Source organism: Mesitornis unicolor, unplaced genomic scaffold, assembly GCF_000695765.1.
Source record: "Mesitornis unicolor isolate BGI_N332 unplaced genomic scaffold, ASM69576v1 scaffold30076, whole genome shotgun sequence".
Classification (NCBI taxonomy): Eukaryota; Metazoa; Chordata; class Aves; order Mesitornithiformes; family Mesitornithidae; genus Mesitornis; species Mesitornis unicolor.
The window spans coordinates 17,412-31,659 of NW_010193461.1; the positions used below are offsets into that span (position 1 = coordinate 17,412).

General features: G+C 43.0%; 1 protein-coding gene across 1 annotated transcript in view; it reads right to left on the minus strand.

The window, feature by feature from the left end:
- Positions 1 to 2,500: 2,500 nt before the first annotated feature.
- ARNT2 (aryl-hydrocarbon receptor nuclear translocator 2) overlaps positions 2,501 to 14,248 on the minus strand; it is a 39,109-nt gene continuing 27,361 nt past the window's right edge. Inside the window, exons 10-14 of the mRNA XM_010187469.1 lie at positions 12,335 to 12,434; positions 9,630 to 9,768; positions 7,365 to 7,530; positions 4,928 to 5,064; positions 2,501 to 2,802 (exon numbers count right to left, since the gene is read on the minus strand). Coding sequence (XP_010185771.1) covers positions 2,704 to 2,802; positions 4,928 to 5,064; positions 7,365 to 7,530; positions 9,630 to 9,768; positions 12,335 to 12,434 — 641 coding nt within the window. The 3' untranslated portion in view covers positions 2,501 to 2,703. The remainder of the gene's footprint in view (positions 2,803 to 4,927; positions 5,065 to 7,364; positions 7,531 to 9,629; positions 9,769 to 12,334; positions 12,435 to 14,248) is intronic.

Sequence of the window (14,248 nt, forward strand, 5' to 3'; positions counted from 1 at the left end):
ATTTAAAGAGTAACAACAACGATGTGCTTGAAGTTCTGCTAACAGTGCACTTCTAACTGCACAACCAAATTCTGTACACGAGAAGCCTTCTAAGTCGTATAAAAACCAGGACACACTGAGGAAGCTATCACTGCTGATGACAGGAGAAAAAAATACTTTAAAAACCTTATTTTTAGATTGAATTCAGGAACAAAAGTGAATTATAGATATACTTTGAGCAGTTCGCTGGGTAAAACATAGGAACAGCATTTTTCAAATTATTTTTTCACTTTATGGAGAAATATTCTTAAAAATTTTAGAAGAACTGACTTATCGTGTTGAGCGTCTTCAGTGCAGAGATATAAACTGCTCATCTACTGCTCTCCCCTCGTGATGAGCCCCTTTCAAAAACATGTCCCGCTGTACAGGTGCTGATGGCCTCACTTGGCCAGCGCAGCACCCAGGCACCTTATACAGACATCAGTGAACTTCACTGGGGCACAGCAGAGCTTTGCCTGTCCAATTCAGTGAGCAGTCGCTTGTCCAAGCGGCGTGAGCAGGAAGGGAGAGGGCTCAAGAGAAGAAACATCCATGTATTTAAAAGAACAGTGCGTAAGTGCATGGCTTGCTCACCCAAGAAGGTATTTTCCCAGTCTCTGGGAGAGAAGAGATATGAGGGTTTTTTGTTTGTTCTCAGCGTGATTTTGGTGAGACAAGTCCAGACCAGGAGATCTGAGGCCTCTCCAGTAACTGCATCTAGAGATATAAAAAAATTCCCTAAAAAAAAAATTCCCTAGCCCCATTCGCACATAGGTAAGAGATTGGTCCCAGATTTAGCGAGAGAAACAGTAGGAAGGACTCTTTCTGGATGCTGAAAACTACACGCTGTTCCCGGAGAGGGCAGGGAAAGCAAGGTCAGATGGGAACACCACCGTGTGCCTCTGTTAAAGCTGCATCCATGGGTCACGTTCGCTGCAGTCCAGCTGCCTGCACTGCTCGTCAGCATAAAACCTGCATGGCCAGAGCTGGTGCAGGACAGTCCCTGCCCCATTTTCAAGATACTGTCCTGACAAGATGGACACAGCGATGTGCATGGTGCCTCCCATCAGAGGCACCCAGAATTCAAGAGGAGCTACGAGGAGGCAGACCCCAGCGCTGTGAGGTCTAAGAATTGCTGTGGACATTGAGATCGTCCAGGTCTCCAACCTCAAGGGTTATGAGCAACCTGCACCCAGGAACTCTGAGCTCCTTGTTCTCCGAGTGATTCCTTCTCCTCCCATCCCAGAAGAAATGATCTGGATAAAAATGCTGACCTTACAGCCCAACCTCTGTAACTCATCATGCATATAAAATACTGAATAAAAAACTATACACCACATTTCTGATGAAGACATATGGCAGATGACTCACCCAAGAGAAAGGTGATGAACTTACCTCTGTGGAAAAGCATGTAGCATTCAGAATAGTCAAGAGTCCTCAACATACTTGGTAAGCTGAAAATCCCGTATTTAACAGAATAGGGTTAACAGGGTTTAACAGAAGTGACTGCCTGGGAATCCAAGCAAAAATTCAAGTTATCACTGTGTACGCAGTGGACAACAGTCCAATTAATATCTATTACCAACTCACTCTAAAAAAACTATACACTACAAAACCATCTCACTGCTTGCAGCAAATGAGCTTGAATGATTTCCTAGTAATAGGCCACCACCTTGCACTGTTAAAATGTGAGGTTTCACAGTATAAAAAATTACTTCACAGAAAGGAAAAGCAGCGAATATAGAAAATGCAATCTTGATGCGTTTACAGTCATTTCTTACGAGGCAATATTTTTGGGAAAGCAAGAACGATAAAAATTAAAGCAGCCAGTGAGAAATGTACAGAGTTATAGGCCTCAATTCAGTGCAAAAACAGACTAATAGCTTATGTAAGTAAATGTTTGTTCTGAACAGAGAACCACCTGAATTAAAAGTAAGAACACCTATGTGAAGTGATGGAGACTCCCACGGTATCGAAATCCTCCACATATATCGTCAACCTTTTCAGTACACTCCAGAATGGACCCTTTGTAAAGGCAAAAGAAACCAGTACAGGAATACACTTCAAACAGCACAAGATATACATAAAGTACCAAAATGTACACACATTCAAGTTTAAGTTAGAAAAGGCGGAGCTGAATCTTCTGGTGAGAGAGGCCTACATTATGTTGCTTAATCTCACATTTAAAGGGACCTAAAAACTACAAGATTCAAAGAAAACAGAATATTATGTCTGCTTCCAGGAACTTAAGCTTAAAGCAAGGCATCGAAATCAAGTGGTAGGCACTGTAACAAGACATTACCTTACCTCTTCTCTGTTAGTCTTTGTTACTTCATTATCTATTTAAAAATTACCATTCAAACGAAATATTAGGTATCATTCACATTCAAATATTTAAGACTCAGAGATTTTTTTTTAAATCAAGCGAAGGTTTTCATCTCTGAGGTAGATGACAATAAAATAATAAAAAAATGGAGCTGTCAATGAACACTAACAAGTGCTGGAGCTCCTCTGTTGGCACTGGTGCACCCCAAGGAGGAGAGAGCAAGCCCTACACCACTATCTGAAACATGAGAAATGTGTCTGCTGGTTTAGTAGCTTCTACAGAAATGCAACACAGAGAAAGCAGAGCTAAAATTACACTGAAATGGCCTTGGAGAAGAACTTCCATTTCTGCTTCGCAAGCTACTCAGAAAAAGGTGGAAACATGCCCAGGTCAGCAAAATCTTCAATGTTGTAATTGCCAGTACCCTGCGTTGGATCCCCCGGCATCGGCAGCATGTCCTGCGTGATAAGGAAAAATGACGTGTTATCCAGACACAATCTGCCTCCTGTTCATCTTCTCAGTGTGAAACCAGAGAAGGCCAAAGGTTAGATAAATCAGGTGAAAACCAGACCTGGGCAGCGTGCTGGGCTAAGGGTTATGTGCTACTTATGTTTTGCCAGAGCATTTCTGAAGGGGAAGTGGGACTTTGGCAGGGCAGAGGTTTTGTATTGCTCCTCTGAATAAGGGACATTTGAGCTGCCCCGTGCTCTTCCCAGGCTGAAACAGCTCCCCTTTGGATGAGTAGGTACATATGGAGAGAAGCAAACTCTCTGGCTTCATTATATGGGAAATTATAAATATATTCAGTTATTTATATATTCAACATCTCATACACCTTCACCCTACAGAAAGGAGCTCCTGCTGTGTAAGCATGGGTCTGGGGTGATGCTTTAACCAACACTCTAAGTGAACATATGACTGCTCTTTGTCCTCTGAGGAACACTGAAGACTGGACATCCACCCCAACTAAAAAGATGCCCAAGCAGCCTTCAGGCATGTACAAAGGCAGAGGAAATAGCAGGGGCTTCTCAGGAGAAATGGGGTTTCATGGTAATAGCTCCCATGTGTCTTGAGCCAAGTCAGGTACCTGCAGGAGGCTTCAAAAAAACACTCAACTTTCCTCTCAGCTGGAGACCAAAGCCACAGGGAAAAGATATCCCTTGCTGAGAAAACCAGAGTTTATGCTTGCTCTTCCTGTCAGTCCTTACAATAATAAGCTCGTACTGCAAGGCCAAGTTTTGCCAGGGATGGCTCATTATCCTTACAATAAAACAAAACCTAAAGAGCAAATAAGAGAGCTCACAGGATCTGCTCTGTAAAGGAATAACTACTGAAAGCTGCTGTGTACTGAGAAGGTACCCCAAAACACAGACAGATTAAAATCCATCTGAGGTCTCCGTAGCATCCCTGTCAATGGTGGTGAAAGAGGCTGTGAACTTATCTGGCAGTGTCTCAGCTGCCAGGGTCAGCATTCATGTTCTAACCAGAACTTGCACTTATTTTATGTTTTCCCACATTCCTCCCCAGCCAAGAGGAAGTTGTAGCTGCCCTGCCTGTTTTAATTTCCATCTCTGAAGGCCTTTCTGCTGCTGTGGCCTCTGAGGCGAGATCTCCTCAGGTACAGACCCAGCAGTGTAGTTCATCAGCTCCACTGGAATTACCCTGAATATGCTTCTGGGTTAACATCCATGCAAAGCAATTAAACTTTGCTTACAGAGAGAGATACAACAGATTAACCTTGCCTGGGCCATGGGGTAAGAGCACACAGACAGGCAGTTATTCCAGATGTAGTGATGTTATTTGTTCCCAAGTGAAGCAATGGTTCATTCACACAGAAGTATTTTCAGGCTGACGTCTCCTCTGCAGCGTTCCTGTGATCAACTGAGCATGAGCCTGGTCTTGCAGGTGAATCTACTTTCTAAAAGATAATGAGATCCCCCACTTCTAAACCTTGCTTGGGGCTTGAACTGCCTTTTCTGCATCTATCTGCATTGTTTTGTTGCACACTGTCTTCTAGATCCAATTTCAAAACAAATTATACAAGGACAGAGACCTTATTAGTTACCTTATAAAGTCCCACTCCATCTGTAGGGAAGGCCCAAAATGATAATACTGTAAAATCAGGTAGTTGAGGAGGATTGTTTAGCAGATACTGACATGGTTTAACCTTAAAAAAATTATTGGCCAGGATCTTCTATGCAGTATCAGACTCCTTTCCTGCTTGAGTTATCAAAGAGAATTGCACTGATGACTAATTGGATTTGACTGGGATTTTAGAGGCCAGCACCAGGATAAGAAACTCTACTTGGGGCTATTTCATGGCTTCCCTGCAAAACGCGCAAGTCTTAAACACAGGGTGCAAAAAAGAGGGGAAATAGCACTTCAAATCAGCAAAGATGCTGTTCTTCAGCAGAAAACAAAACCGTCTTAGTTGTAGCTAATGCAACAGCAGTGCAAACCCACAGCAGCACACAGCAAGGGGTAACTGCTCCAAGCCCTGCCAGCATCGAGGGTCACGGTTCTGCACCCAGCAGCAACTGAGAGGTTGTCAGAGGGACCTGGGGCTCGCTGAACTCTGCTCACCTGGAACACCTCGGTCTGACTGGGCTGCGGGTGCGAGTGCTGGTCACCGCTTTGCTGGTTGTGATGCTGGCTCTGCCACTGGGACCAGACTTCAGAAGGTCTCCCCTGGAACTGCCCGCTGCTCTGGCCACCTTCAGCTGCCCAGGGGGGAAAGGGGAGAAGTCAGAGAGCAGCTCCTTCCAAACACCTGCCTGCTTTTGAGGCTTCATCCAATGCCCGTGTTTGCAAATAAGACTTAGAATAAAGACCCCAGGCGACACCTGGCCCCAGTAAGATCAACACACAACAGCCTTGCTGTGTTAAATGTAGGCGTCATTGCTGTATTAAATGCAAAGTGTTGTTTGCTGGACTATCTTGTCCTCCAACATTACAGCTGCAAAATTATTTACTTAACATGCAGCTTATAGCAAATGATTATCCTGTTCATGTGGTGATGGTTTCTCAAATGTCTGAGGCCATTTAAATTTCACAGAGTAGTGCCAATAGCAAGCTCATATGGTAAATATGCTTATAATAATGATTTCAGGGAAATGGATTTCTTTTAAATAGTCTATCAAGAGAAAACACGATGCCACACACATTAATTTGGTCACCTTTAACACATACGCTTTCCACGAATACAGCCACAGCTCACACTTAAACCGGACTCATTTTACCCCGCATTTCTAGAGACTGGTCCCAGACGTATAAAAGTTTTGGAAAATTTTCATTCAATTATTTACAATGTCTCCTTCTAAGAATCAGTATTTTAGAAAGCTTGCCACTAGGTTTATGCTTTTTTCCCCAAACATTTTCTCCTCCTTTTTCTTTTTCTTGTTTTTTTTCTTTCTATACAACTACTCCTACTATTTTTGCCTATTTTCCCCTCACTGCAGAGAATCAAGCTGGGTGCATCTGGTTCCCACCAGATTATCAGCACCCTCTGCCAAGGATGCCAAATTTCCTGTGCCAAACTTCCACACGTGTGCTATGCCAGGTCCCTGACAGACAGACCTGGTCATGTCAAATCAGTCACCACTCCTAGTCATGGCTGCCGAAAATACAGAAACACGTGCTTAATCCAGTCCTTTCGACTAGCACCTAAATCATGCAAAGTAGATAAAGTGAACACTTTACAGGGAAGTAAACAGGCAGCAGTGATGTGTTTCTATCACATCTGAAGCAGATAATTACAGCTCTTCCCTTACTGACATTACCACATCCAATAACTCGGCTGACTCAGAAACCCTGCAGCCATTCCATGGGCCAAAACAAAATTCGTCGAAGTTACCCTTTAAAAGACTGCTGCAAGGGGTTTTTTTTGGTTTGTTTTGTTTAATTCTCAGAACAATGCATTGAAACGAACTCAGTGAGGCAAATGATGGTTCTTTTCAGCAAAGCAGTTACTGCCAGCCGGAGGTTCAAGCCGTTCGTCTCCGTGAAGGCTGTGTTATTAATAGTATCCAAACTGATGTAGGTCAGGAAATGTTTCTCATTAGGTGAAAGGGTTCTTGCCAAGTAGCTTAGGCCTGAAATGCAAGGCTGTCTCATAAACAAATGTACAAAGCCTGCTGAAAATGGAAATGGAGGCATGAATAAGCTCTGTGGGAAGGGCTCCCTTTCAATGCGCTGCTTCTAGGCAGGTCTGTGCTCCGGGAGGCCGATCTGCCACAGAAATGCGCCCCTTTTATTCTCAAGGGATAAGAGAAAACACACTTTAGCACAATTCTACCTATGCTTTTGGGAGCTGGACATTTTTATCAGCCAGCAACATCTTTTATGGACTCCATGTGTATTTATCACTGATGGTTTAATAATCTTTTCACTCTTTAATATTATTCTGCCAGTGAAGTGTGGAAAACTTACCAAGGGGTCATCCACTGGGTCACGGTCTGAAAGCCACTAAATTGGCACGCAATAGGAAAAGATAACCATTTCAAAACACGGCACCTACTCTGATTAGGTTAGCAGCAGTGCGTGTGCAAAAAACCCCTGTTTTCAGCCAAATTCCAACACGCCATCTCTGGGCAAGAGGACACCAGCACGCAGTCAGGGAAGTTGAAAAATGACGAGAATGTAAATTTGCACCATTTAAGTGTTCTCCTGAGAAGTGAAAAGAAATTGAACCTGCTGGCCACAATTTGGGAGGACGTGTGCTAGGGATGTAAGGAACTTTTGAATCTTTCATTACACCTTTACTGGAAGAAAAAGAAAAAAAAAGCCCTCATGCTATAAAATGCCTCAATATTCTGAAGTGTGCTGGATGTGGAGGAGACACAGCACGGAGGGAACAGGTCACCTCAGTCCACCCTGCTCAATGGGAGAAAGCACAACCCTTTCAGCCCCTGGGCTTCCCAACCAATCCACCAAAATAAAAGGCTGGAGGATTTTTAATGAAGTTAACACTGGAGAGTTTCATTTTTATGTGCATTTCTGTGTACCGTCATTTAAAACTTACCAAACCCTGCACTTCGGTTTGCTAGGCTGGAGTAGGCATTCCCACTCGGAGAAGAGGTGGCTGGGCTGGAAAGGGGGCTGTACGACGAGGGATCGGCTGGGTAGGTGTGACTTGTTCCAATCCCAAAGGGAGAGGACTGAGCCTTGCCAGACTGAGATGGAATTTGCTGAGGAATAAGGGGTAAAAGAAAAAAAAATAGTTGTATTGTTGAGAAACAGCACAGCAGACTCACTTTTTAACAAAGTAACGACTAAATAAATTCTGCAGATGCGAACAGGCACGTTATTCCTGTCTCAGCCGTATTTCATCTCTGTCAAAGACAACTTATTGCTGCATAAGGAACACAACAGACTATAAATACCAACATTACAGCTCTCTTGCTGATTAATTCATATGTACTCAGTATCAGAGCTATTTGGAAATACATTATTTCCTTCACGTCTATTACAAGGATTAATCTCAAACTGAACAGGTATAAAGAATTCACCTTTATCTGCCAGGTGTTTTGTTTTTTCCACAGTAAAATCACGGTTATCTGAATGTCTTGCAGAATATATGCAGTTCTCAGCTGACCAGAGCCTCCAGTGCTTGGGGGTAAATGGTAAAAGAAGTTTCAAAGCTAATTAGATGCTTTCTCTCCCTGCCTAAGTAATACAGGCAGCAAAGTTATTTTGCCTTGTAAAAGGCTTGGGAGGGAACGTGAATCACCAGCCCTGGGAGGAGGGAAGCCTTGCTTTAACTGGCCAGCTGAGTTAATTCAAGGGTATTAAAAACAAACTTGCTGTCATTTTCATCTACATAATGGCTGCGTCAGAGGATCTCCAAGAATGTTACACAAATGATTAAACACTGCAAGACTGCTTTGAGACACACACAACACGTAACGTACACTGAGACTAAGGGAGGTGAAGCGTCTCATCCAAAATCACGTGCTACAGCAGCCTTCAATGCTACCGACAGAATCTGCTTATCAACCATTTCCTGCATTATGAACAAATCCAGCAGGTCCAAGGAAAACTCACTGCCCACCCAGTTCCACAAACAGAAATTAAAGGTGGTTACATCTCCGGATACTTTTAACGACATGCACCGTTACTGCCAACCAGCGCACTCCAGTGAAATGATTCTCTTGGACAAACGCAGCGGAGCTGGGGGAGGAAAACAGATCCCAACAGGCATGTAACATGGGGAAGATGCTACTAAGTCTTCAGCTCAGCTCCAAGCTAGGAAATCATGGATTTCTAAAGGTTTCCACAATGACAGTGAGAGTATGACATGTCACTTCTACAAGGCTTACCTCTATTTTACTTTATGTAAAATGAATGAATGAATTCCAATTTCTCTACACTCACATATAAACTGTTGACTTGGACAAAATTTGGACAGTAAGAGCGATGAGCAATTTTTTTTTTAACTCATTTTTAGCATCCACCATATCATGAAAAAAGAAAGACTGGATCTCATTAAATGACAGAATAACCACAGCACACTGCGGGCTGGGGAGCATAAGTGATTAATGTGGAAACAATTCAGTTACTGAAAAACTGTATCATGCCCACCCCAACATGCCATTCTAGCCTACGGAACAATGGGAAGTCAAGGGTGATTAAGAGCAGCATCAATGATAGAACAAACATGATTATTTCATATTTGTCTTTAACAGTTTCAAAACTGTTCTTTATTGCTGCACAGAGCAAGCGGTGATTTCTGGGCTAACGCTGTCAAGCGCAGGGCATCTGATGGAGGGATGTGCTGCTTCCTCCAGCACACGACACAGTGTGAGCTACACCAGGCAGTGCTAACGGAGGGGCAGAGCAGCCTCTGCTGTGAATTCATGCCTGGATTTGTATGTGCCCCTTTCTGATAACCTTGCTGACTGTGGGTAACATTGATGAGTGCCCAAGAAAGAGTCAATGCATGGGCTTAATACTAAAGCATAACAGCTCTCCTCTTCCTTTTCATTCAGTGCACATTTAAAAATCAGTGCAGGACCAAGACCTTCCATTGGGCTTGTGTCAGAGTAGTGACTGCCACTACGATGAACATGATTATAAACTAAATGCAGTTACGCATCGGGCAGCTCTCTCAAATTATTGTAACCTGCCAAGGAACGTCAGTGGGGGAACAGATTTCTCTCCAACCACAAATGATAAGGACGAAGCACATTTAATCACATTATGAATGGGGCTTACCAACTCTTCTGTAAAAAGCACAGAGATTGCAAAGCTCTAGTGACCGTGAAAATAAACCACCTTTAATCAATACCTGTCCTGGAAATGGCGGGCGATTTCCTGTCCAGGCAACCTGACTCTGATTCAGCTGGCGAGATATCTGTGTCAGATTCTGGCCTGTCGATGAAGACGACTGGATGTCGTTCACACCGGGCACGTGTACCACAGAGGAACTGAGGGAACAGAAACAGTGCAGCGTTTGTAGGATGTATTCTTGATGCACGAATAGTATTCCAGACATGGAAATTTTTATAATCTCCTTAAAACTAATTGTTTAATCTGTCTTAATAAAAAATAACTTGAAACCACCACAAAACTATAAAACATACTGGCATTCTAAAATGTCAGTTCAAGCAGACACGAAAGGTAAAATTATCTTGAATTACACTTCTCTTTGAAAGGGCTTGCAAGAATAAAATCAGTCTAACACACAGTGCTTAAACATTTCTCTCCATACTAGTTTAGTATTTAATACATTAAAAACCTGTTTGCAGAGAGTACTCAAGCAGGCACTTAATTTTAAATTTGTGCTTGAAGTTGTCACTATTAATGCATTTGCTTAAATGCCACCCTAAATGAAGATGCACAAAAAGATGATACTTGTAAGTACTTCTTTCTTTGTTTCCTGTCTGGGAAATAAAGAAGTGTGTGTTACACATTAAAAATTCGAACTTTTAATTCCTATTTTCACCAACTGATGCTAAAAAAAAGAGCATGCAGTTATATTCCCAGGCAAAAGAATAATCAAGATAAAAATTTAAACTAATGTAGTAGCTTTGGAAGTAAAAAAAATAAAACAAAACTGAATTTCACTACAGAGACATTTCTCATAAATTCCTAATTAGAAGGAAAATTTTATGAAGGACTGCTTCACTTTAGTTTTATTCTCATGGAAGTCTTAAACAACTGAATCTATATAACCACACCCTGTGAATGTGTCTTTATATGTTTTCTATATATTAAAAGATATATGAATTATTTTAGATGTAATATATAAATATACAGATTAATAAAGATGAAGATACAACATATAAAAATGCTTTTGTGCATTTGAAAAAGCTTGCTCTTTTCTCCAGTCTCTTCCCTATTGTCTGTTCTCACAATCATTTCACAGAGCAGGAAGAGAGCAGATTGGGAGAAGTAAACAAGGCTGAGCAGAGAGGATGCAGGAACTGAATCCTCTGAGAAGACTGACAAAATCCCTCCCAGAGTGCTAAGCAAAACGTGGCACGCATTTGAATACAGGAGTTGTTATTCTGTCTTTCTTAAGCTGCTGAAAAGCAAAGTGCATGTTTAGAAATGCCTTGGAGAGTTTGCCTTCTGGTTTTTCTTTTAGGTTTCTTCTTTTTATTTTTATTTTCATTTTTTACTGCCAGAGTCTCCAAAGCGGGACATGTGGACCAGACAGTCCATCTAAACTTGGCTGAACTCAGCAGCACACAGCAGCTGCTGGGGAGAGGTGGCCCTGCTGCCAACACCTCCCCAGCTGGACTGGCACATCCCATCGTCCAGGGGGCCTGGGCTGCACCTGCAATATTTACTTTGAAATCAGGAGTCTGCAAAATAGTGCCTAAAGCCTGCGCAGGCTCAGTAACCGAATGGACCAGCCTGGAGAGCATTCAGGGAGGACAGCTCATGGAGGGTGGAAATGCTGGCAGATCGTATCATAACGTCATGTAATACAACAGCAGTAGGAAAAAAGCTATAGTCAAACATCAGGAATTAACAAATGAAACAAATAAGGCACACACCAAACCCCAAGATGGCAAATCAATTATCCAGTAATATACAATATCCAATTAAAATACATTTTAATTTACTGTCATATCCCCCCCCCGTTGTTCTTGGTTTTAATTTGACAAAACACACGCACGGGGATTTTATTTCTCCCCACGGAGATTATTAGCAATTATAACTTTAAGAACACATTGGTTTAAATAAAATTATCGTTTGCAGATGCTTTCTAATTCCTGGAAGTGACAGCCTCTGCGTGGCTGTTCCTTTCAGAACATTGGTCAGTCTAAAACAGGAGAATGAAAATTCAGTATCACGGTCCCAGAATGATGACAAGAAAAGCAGTAAGGTAAATATCATCAAAAAGAGACTGGAAAGGCTTGCAAACTCTTAAAACTTCAAATTAGCCCGAACTGTATTATCAGCTGGTAGGCAATGACCGTGCACTCTGAGTAACTAAAAAATGCCTCAGAAAATGCCAGATCACCACCTTATGTGTACTGGGAAGCTCCCTTAGAAAACTGTTCATGCCTGTGTCCCAGCCCTCACCAAGGAGTCTATGGATCAAGCATTCCCTTGTTCCCTCCAGTGAGGTGTCCACACTGATGTCCTCCAAGGCACCCTGCAGGAGTACTGACAGCTGTAGGTGCAAAACAAATCTCTGCACCTTCCCAGCTTGGCTGAATGCTTCTGAGATTTCTGAGCAGGCCCTCAGATTTGTTTCCCTTCACGATTTGTTGCTCCTTCTTAGCTTTCTTCCACTTACATCATCACAACAACAAATATCGACTTACCAGCCACTATTTTTAACAGAGATATCCAAATCATTTCAGTCTGTAAGCCTAGCCCAAGTGCTGAGACATCAAGTAGGAGTGACGTGTATACAAAATAAAGTTCGTTCACATAAAGAAAGTCATAGGTCAGTTTTGTTTCCACTAGAGGGAAGGGGAGCAGCCCCCCACTAGCAGACAGAAGCTGATACATTCAGGATCAGGACTACGGTACCTGAAAGTCTTTCCCGAATGTCCTGGCTGAAATGGGCTTCCCTGCGAGTAAAGCTGCTGGTTTCCTGCTGTGGATGCTGAGGCCATCATTTTTTTATCTGCTACAAAAGAAAAACAAATCACAGAAAGAGAAAAGTTTAGGGGAGGAGAAAACAAAGGCAAAATTATTTAATGAAAATCGCAGCGTGCCTACACAGCAGGGATTGTTCTTTCCTTCTTAAAGCTTTATGAAGAAGCCCTGTGGAACATATTAGGAGCAACACAAAAGGGCTATATGACAATTTAGTATGAAACTAGAGGCACAGCTGGTTTGTGTCTACTCCATACCCTCTTCCCAGGATGCAGCTCATTAATGCTATTGTTTGCATGGAACCAGACACTGGTACGTGCCCTGCAGCTGAGGCAGGGACTGATGGGTGCAGAGACCAGCTACAGACTGGAAAGGGGAACAAAGGTTTTCTGGAAAAAAGATGGGAGTCTGCCCAGGGGGGTGGAGGAATGTCACATGAAACTATCCTGGCCTGATTCACATGCACCTCAGTGGTCTACCTGGGGATGGCCTCAGCCGAGGGTGCATTTCTGGCTCCAGAAGAAGCTGCTGCTGTTACTGCAGCCTCTTTGCACTGAGGTAGCAGCTGAGGGCCCACGCGACACTGGGTTAAACATCCCAAGGAATGGTGTCCAAGAGCCCCTGTCCTGACCAGCTGACAGCCTGCTTCCCTCCAGGACCGTCCCAGGCAGCCTGCTGGCATGCCCACAGATCTCGGGGTGAACCCCAGCAAACCCAGGTGATCCTGCAGGCCCTGCCTGCATTTCATTCTCACAGGTGGCTGGAGGCACTTTGTTTCTGAGTGTCTGCAAGACTTGCATACCTGAGCCGTGGCAAGGCAAAACACTGGTGTCTCATGGATTTCGCTGTCCTATATGAGCCTTAAGGGAGCCATGAAACAGGATGCAAGCATCCCAGTGGGGTGTAAGATAGGCTAGTGTAGTGAATAACACACACACAGAGGTGCCATTAACTTTTATAGTCTACTCTTAATGTGGCAACTGGAGAACAATGTCTAATTGAATGAAATGAGATTGGGTGAACAGTGTCATTTGGTCTCTTAATTTAATTTTCTGGCACTGGATTATTCCAAAGCCCAGGGAAACCTCACTACTACTACTGTTCTTAAAATAATTTAAAGGTCTGCTCCACCACCATTTATTCACTTTACCCATTTTCCCTTACCAAGTCCAAGCACAAAACGCCCCACAACTCACTGATGGCTTTGCAATCATCTGTTGCTATGCACCTCAGACAGGCCTAGAAATCAAATCTGCCTCCTCATTTCCCCCTGTGCTCTTTTCAGATTCCCACTCATTTCCCCAGATACTCTCCTGGACACAAAGCCACTCAACTCACAAGTAATAAAATTATTTTTAGTTTTCCCTTGCTTTAAGAGACCTTGTGAGTGTGGCTCAGCAAATGCCTCCAGCACACAGCAGCTCTTCTGTTACCTAGCACATGGTTATATGTTCCTAATAGCCATGTATTCCCAACAAGAATCAAAGTTGGCTTTCCCAAAGAAAAAAGTCACCTCAAATTACCTCACAGGAGCCTCGGAGAAGGGGTGCCCATGCCATGGATGCAAGCTGTCACTGCTTTTCCTCTGTGATGTACAATTTTTTAGAAATTCCTCACTGGCTACATATTGCCCAGCACAGACATCAAGTCTGGGCTGCAAACCTATGGTCTCATATTAAAAAAAAAAACAACAACAAGGAGAAATGGGGACAAGGTCTAGAGAAGGTTGCCTATGTAGTAGGAAGAATTGAGAATGGGTTGGGATAGCTCTAAGGACAGATGATTTTTCCTTTTTCTGCAGTAATGTCATTCTTGCATGAGATACCCCATTTTCCAAGGCCACCC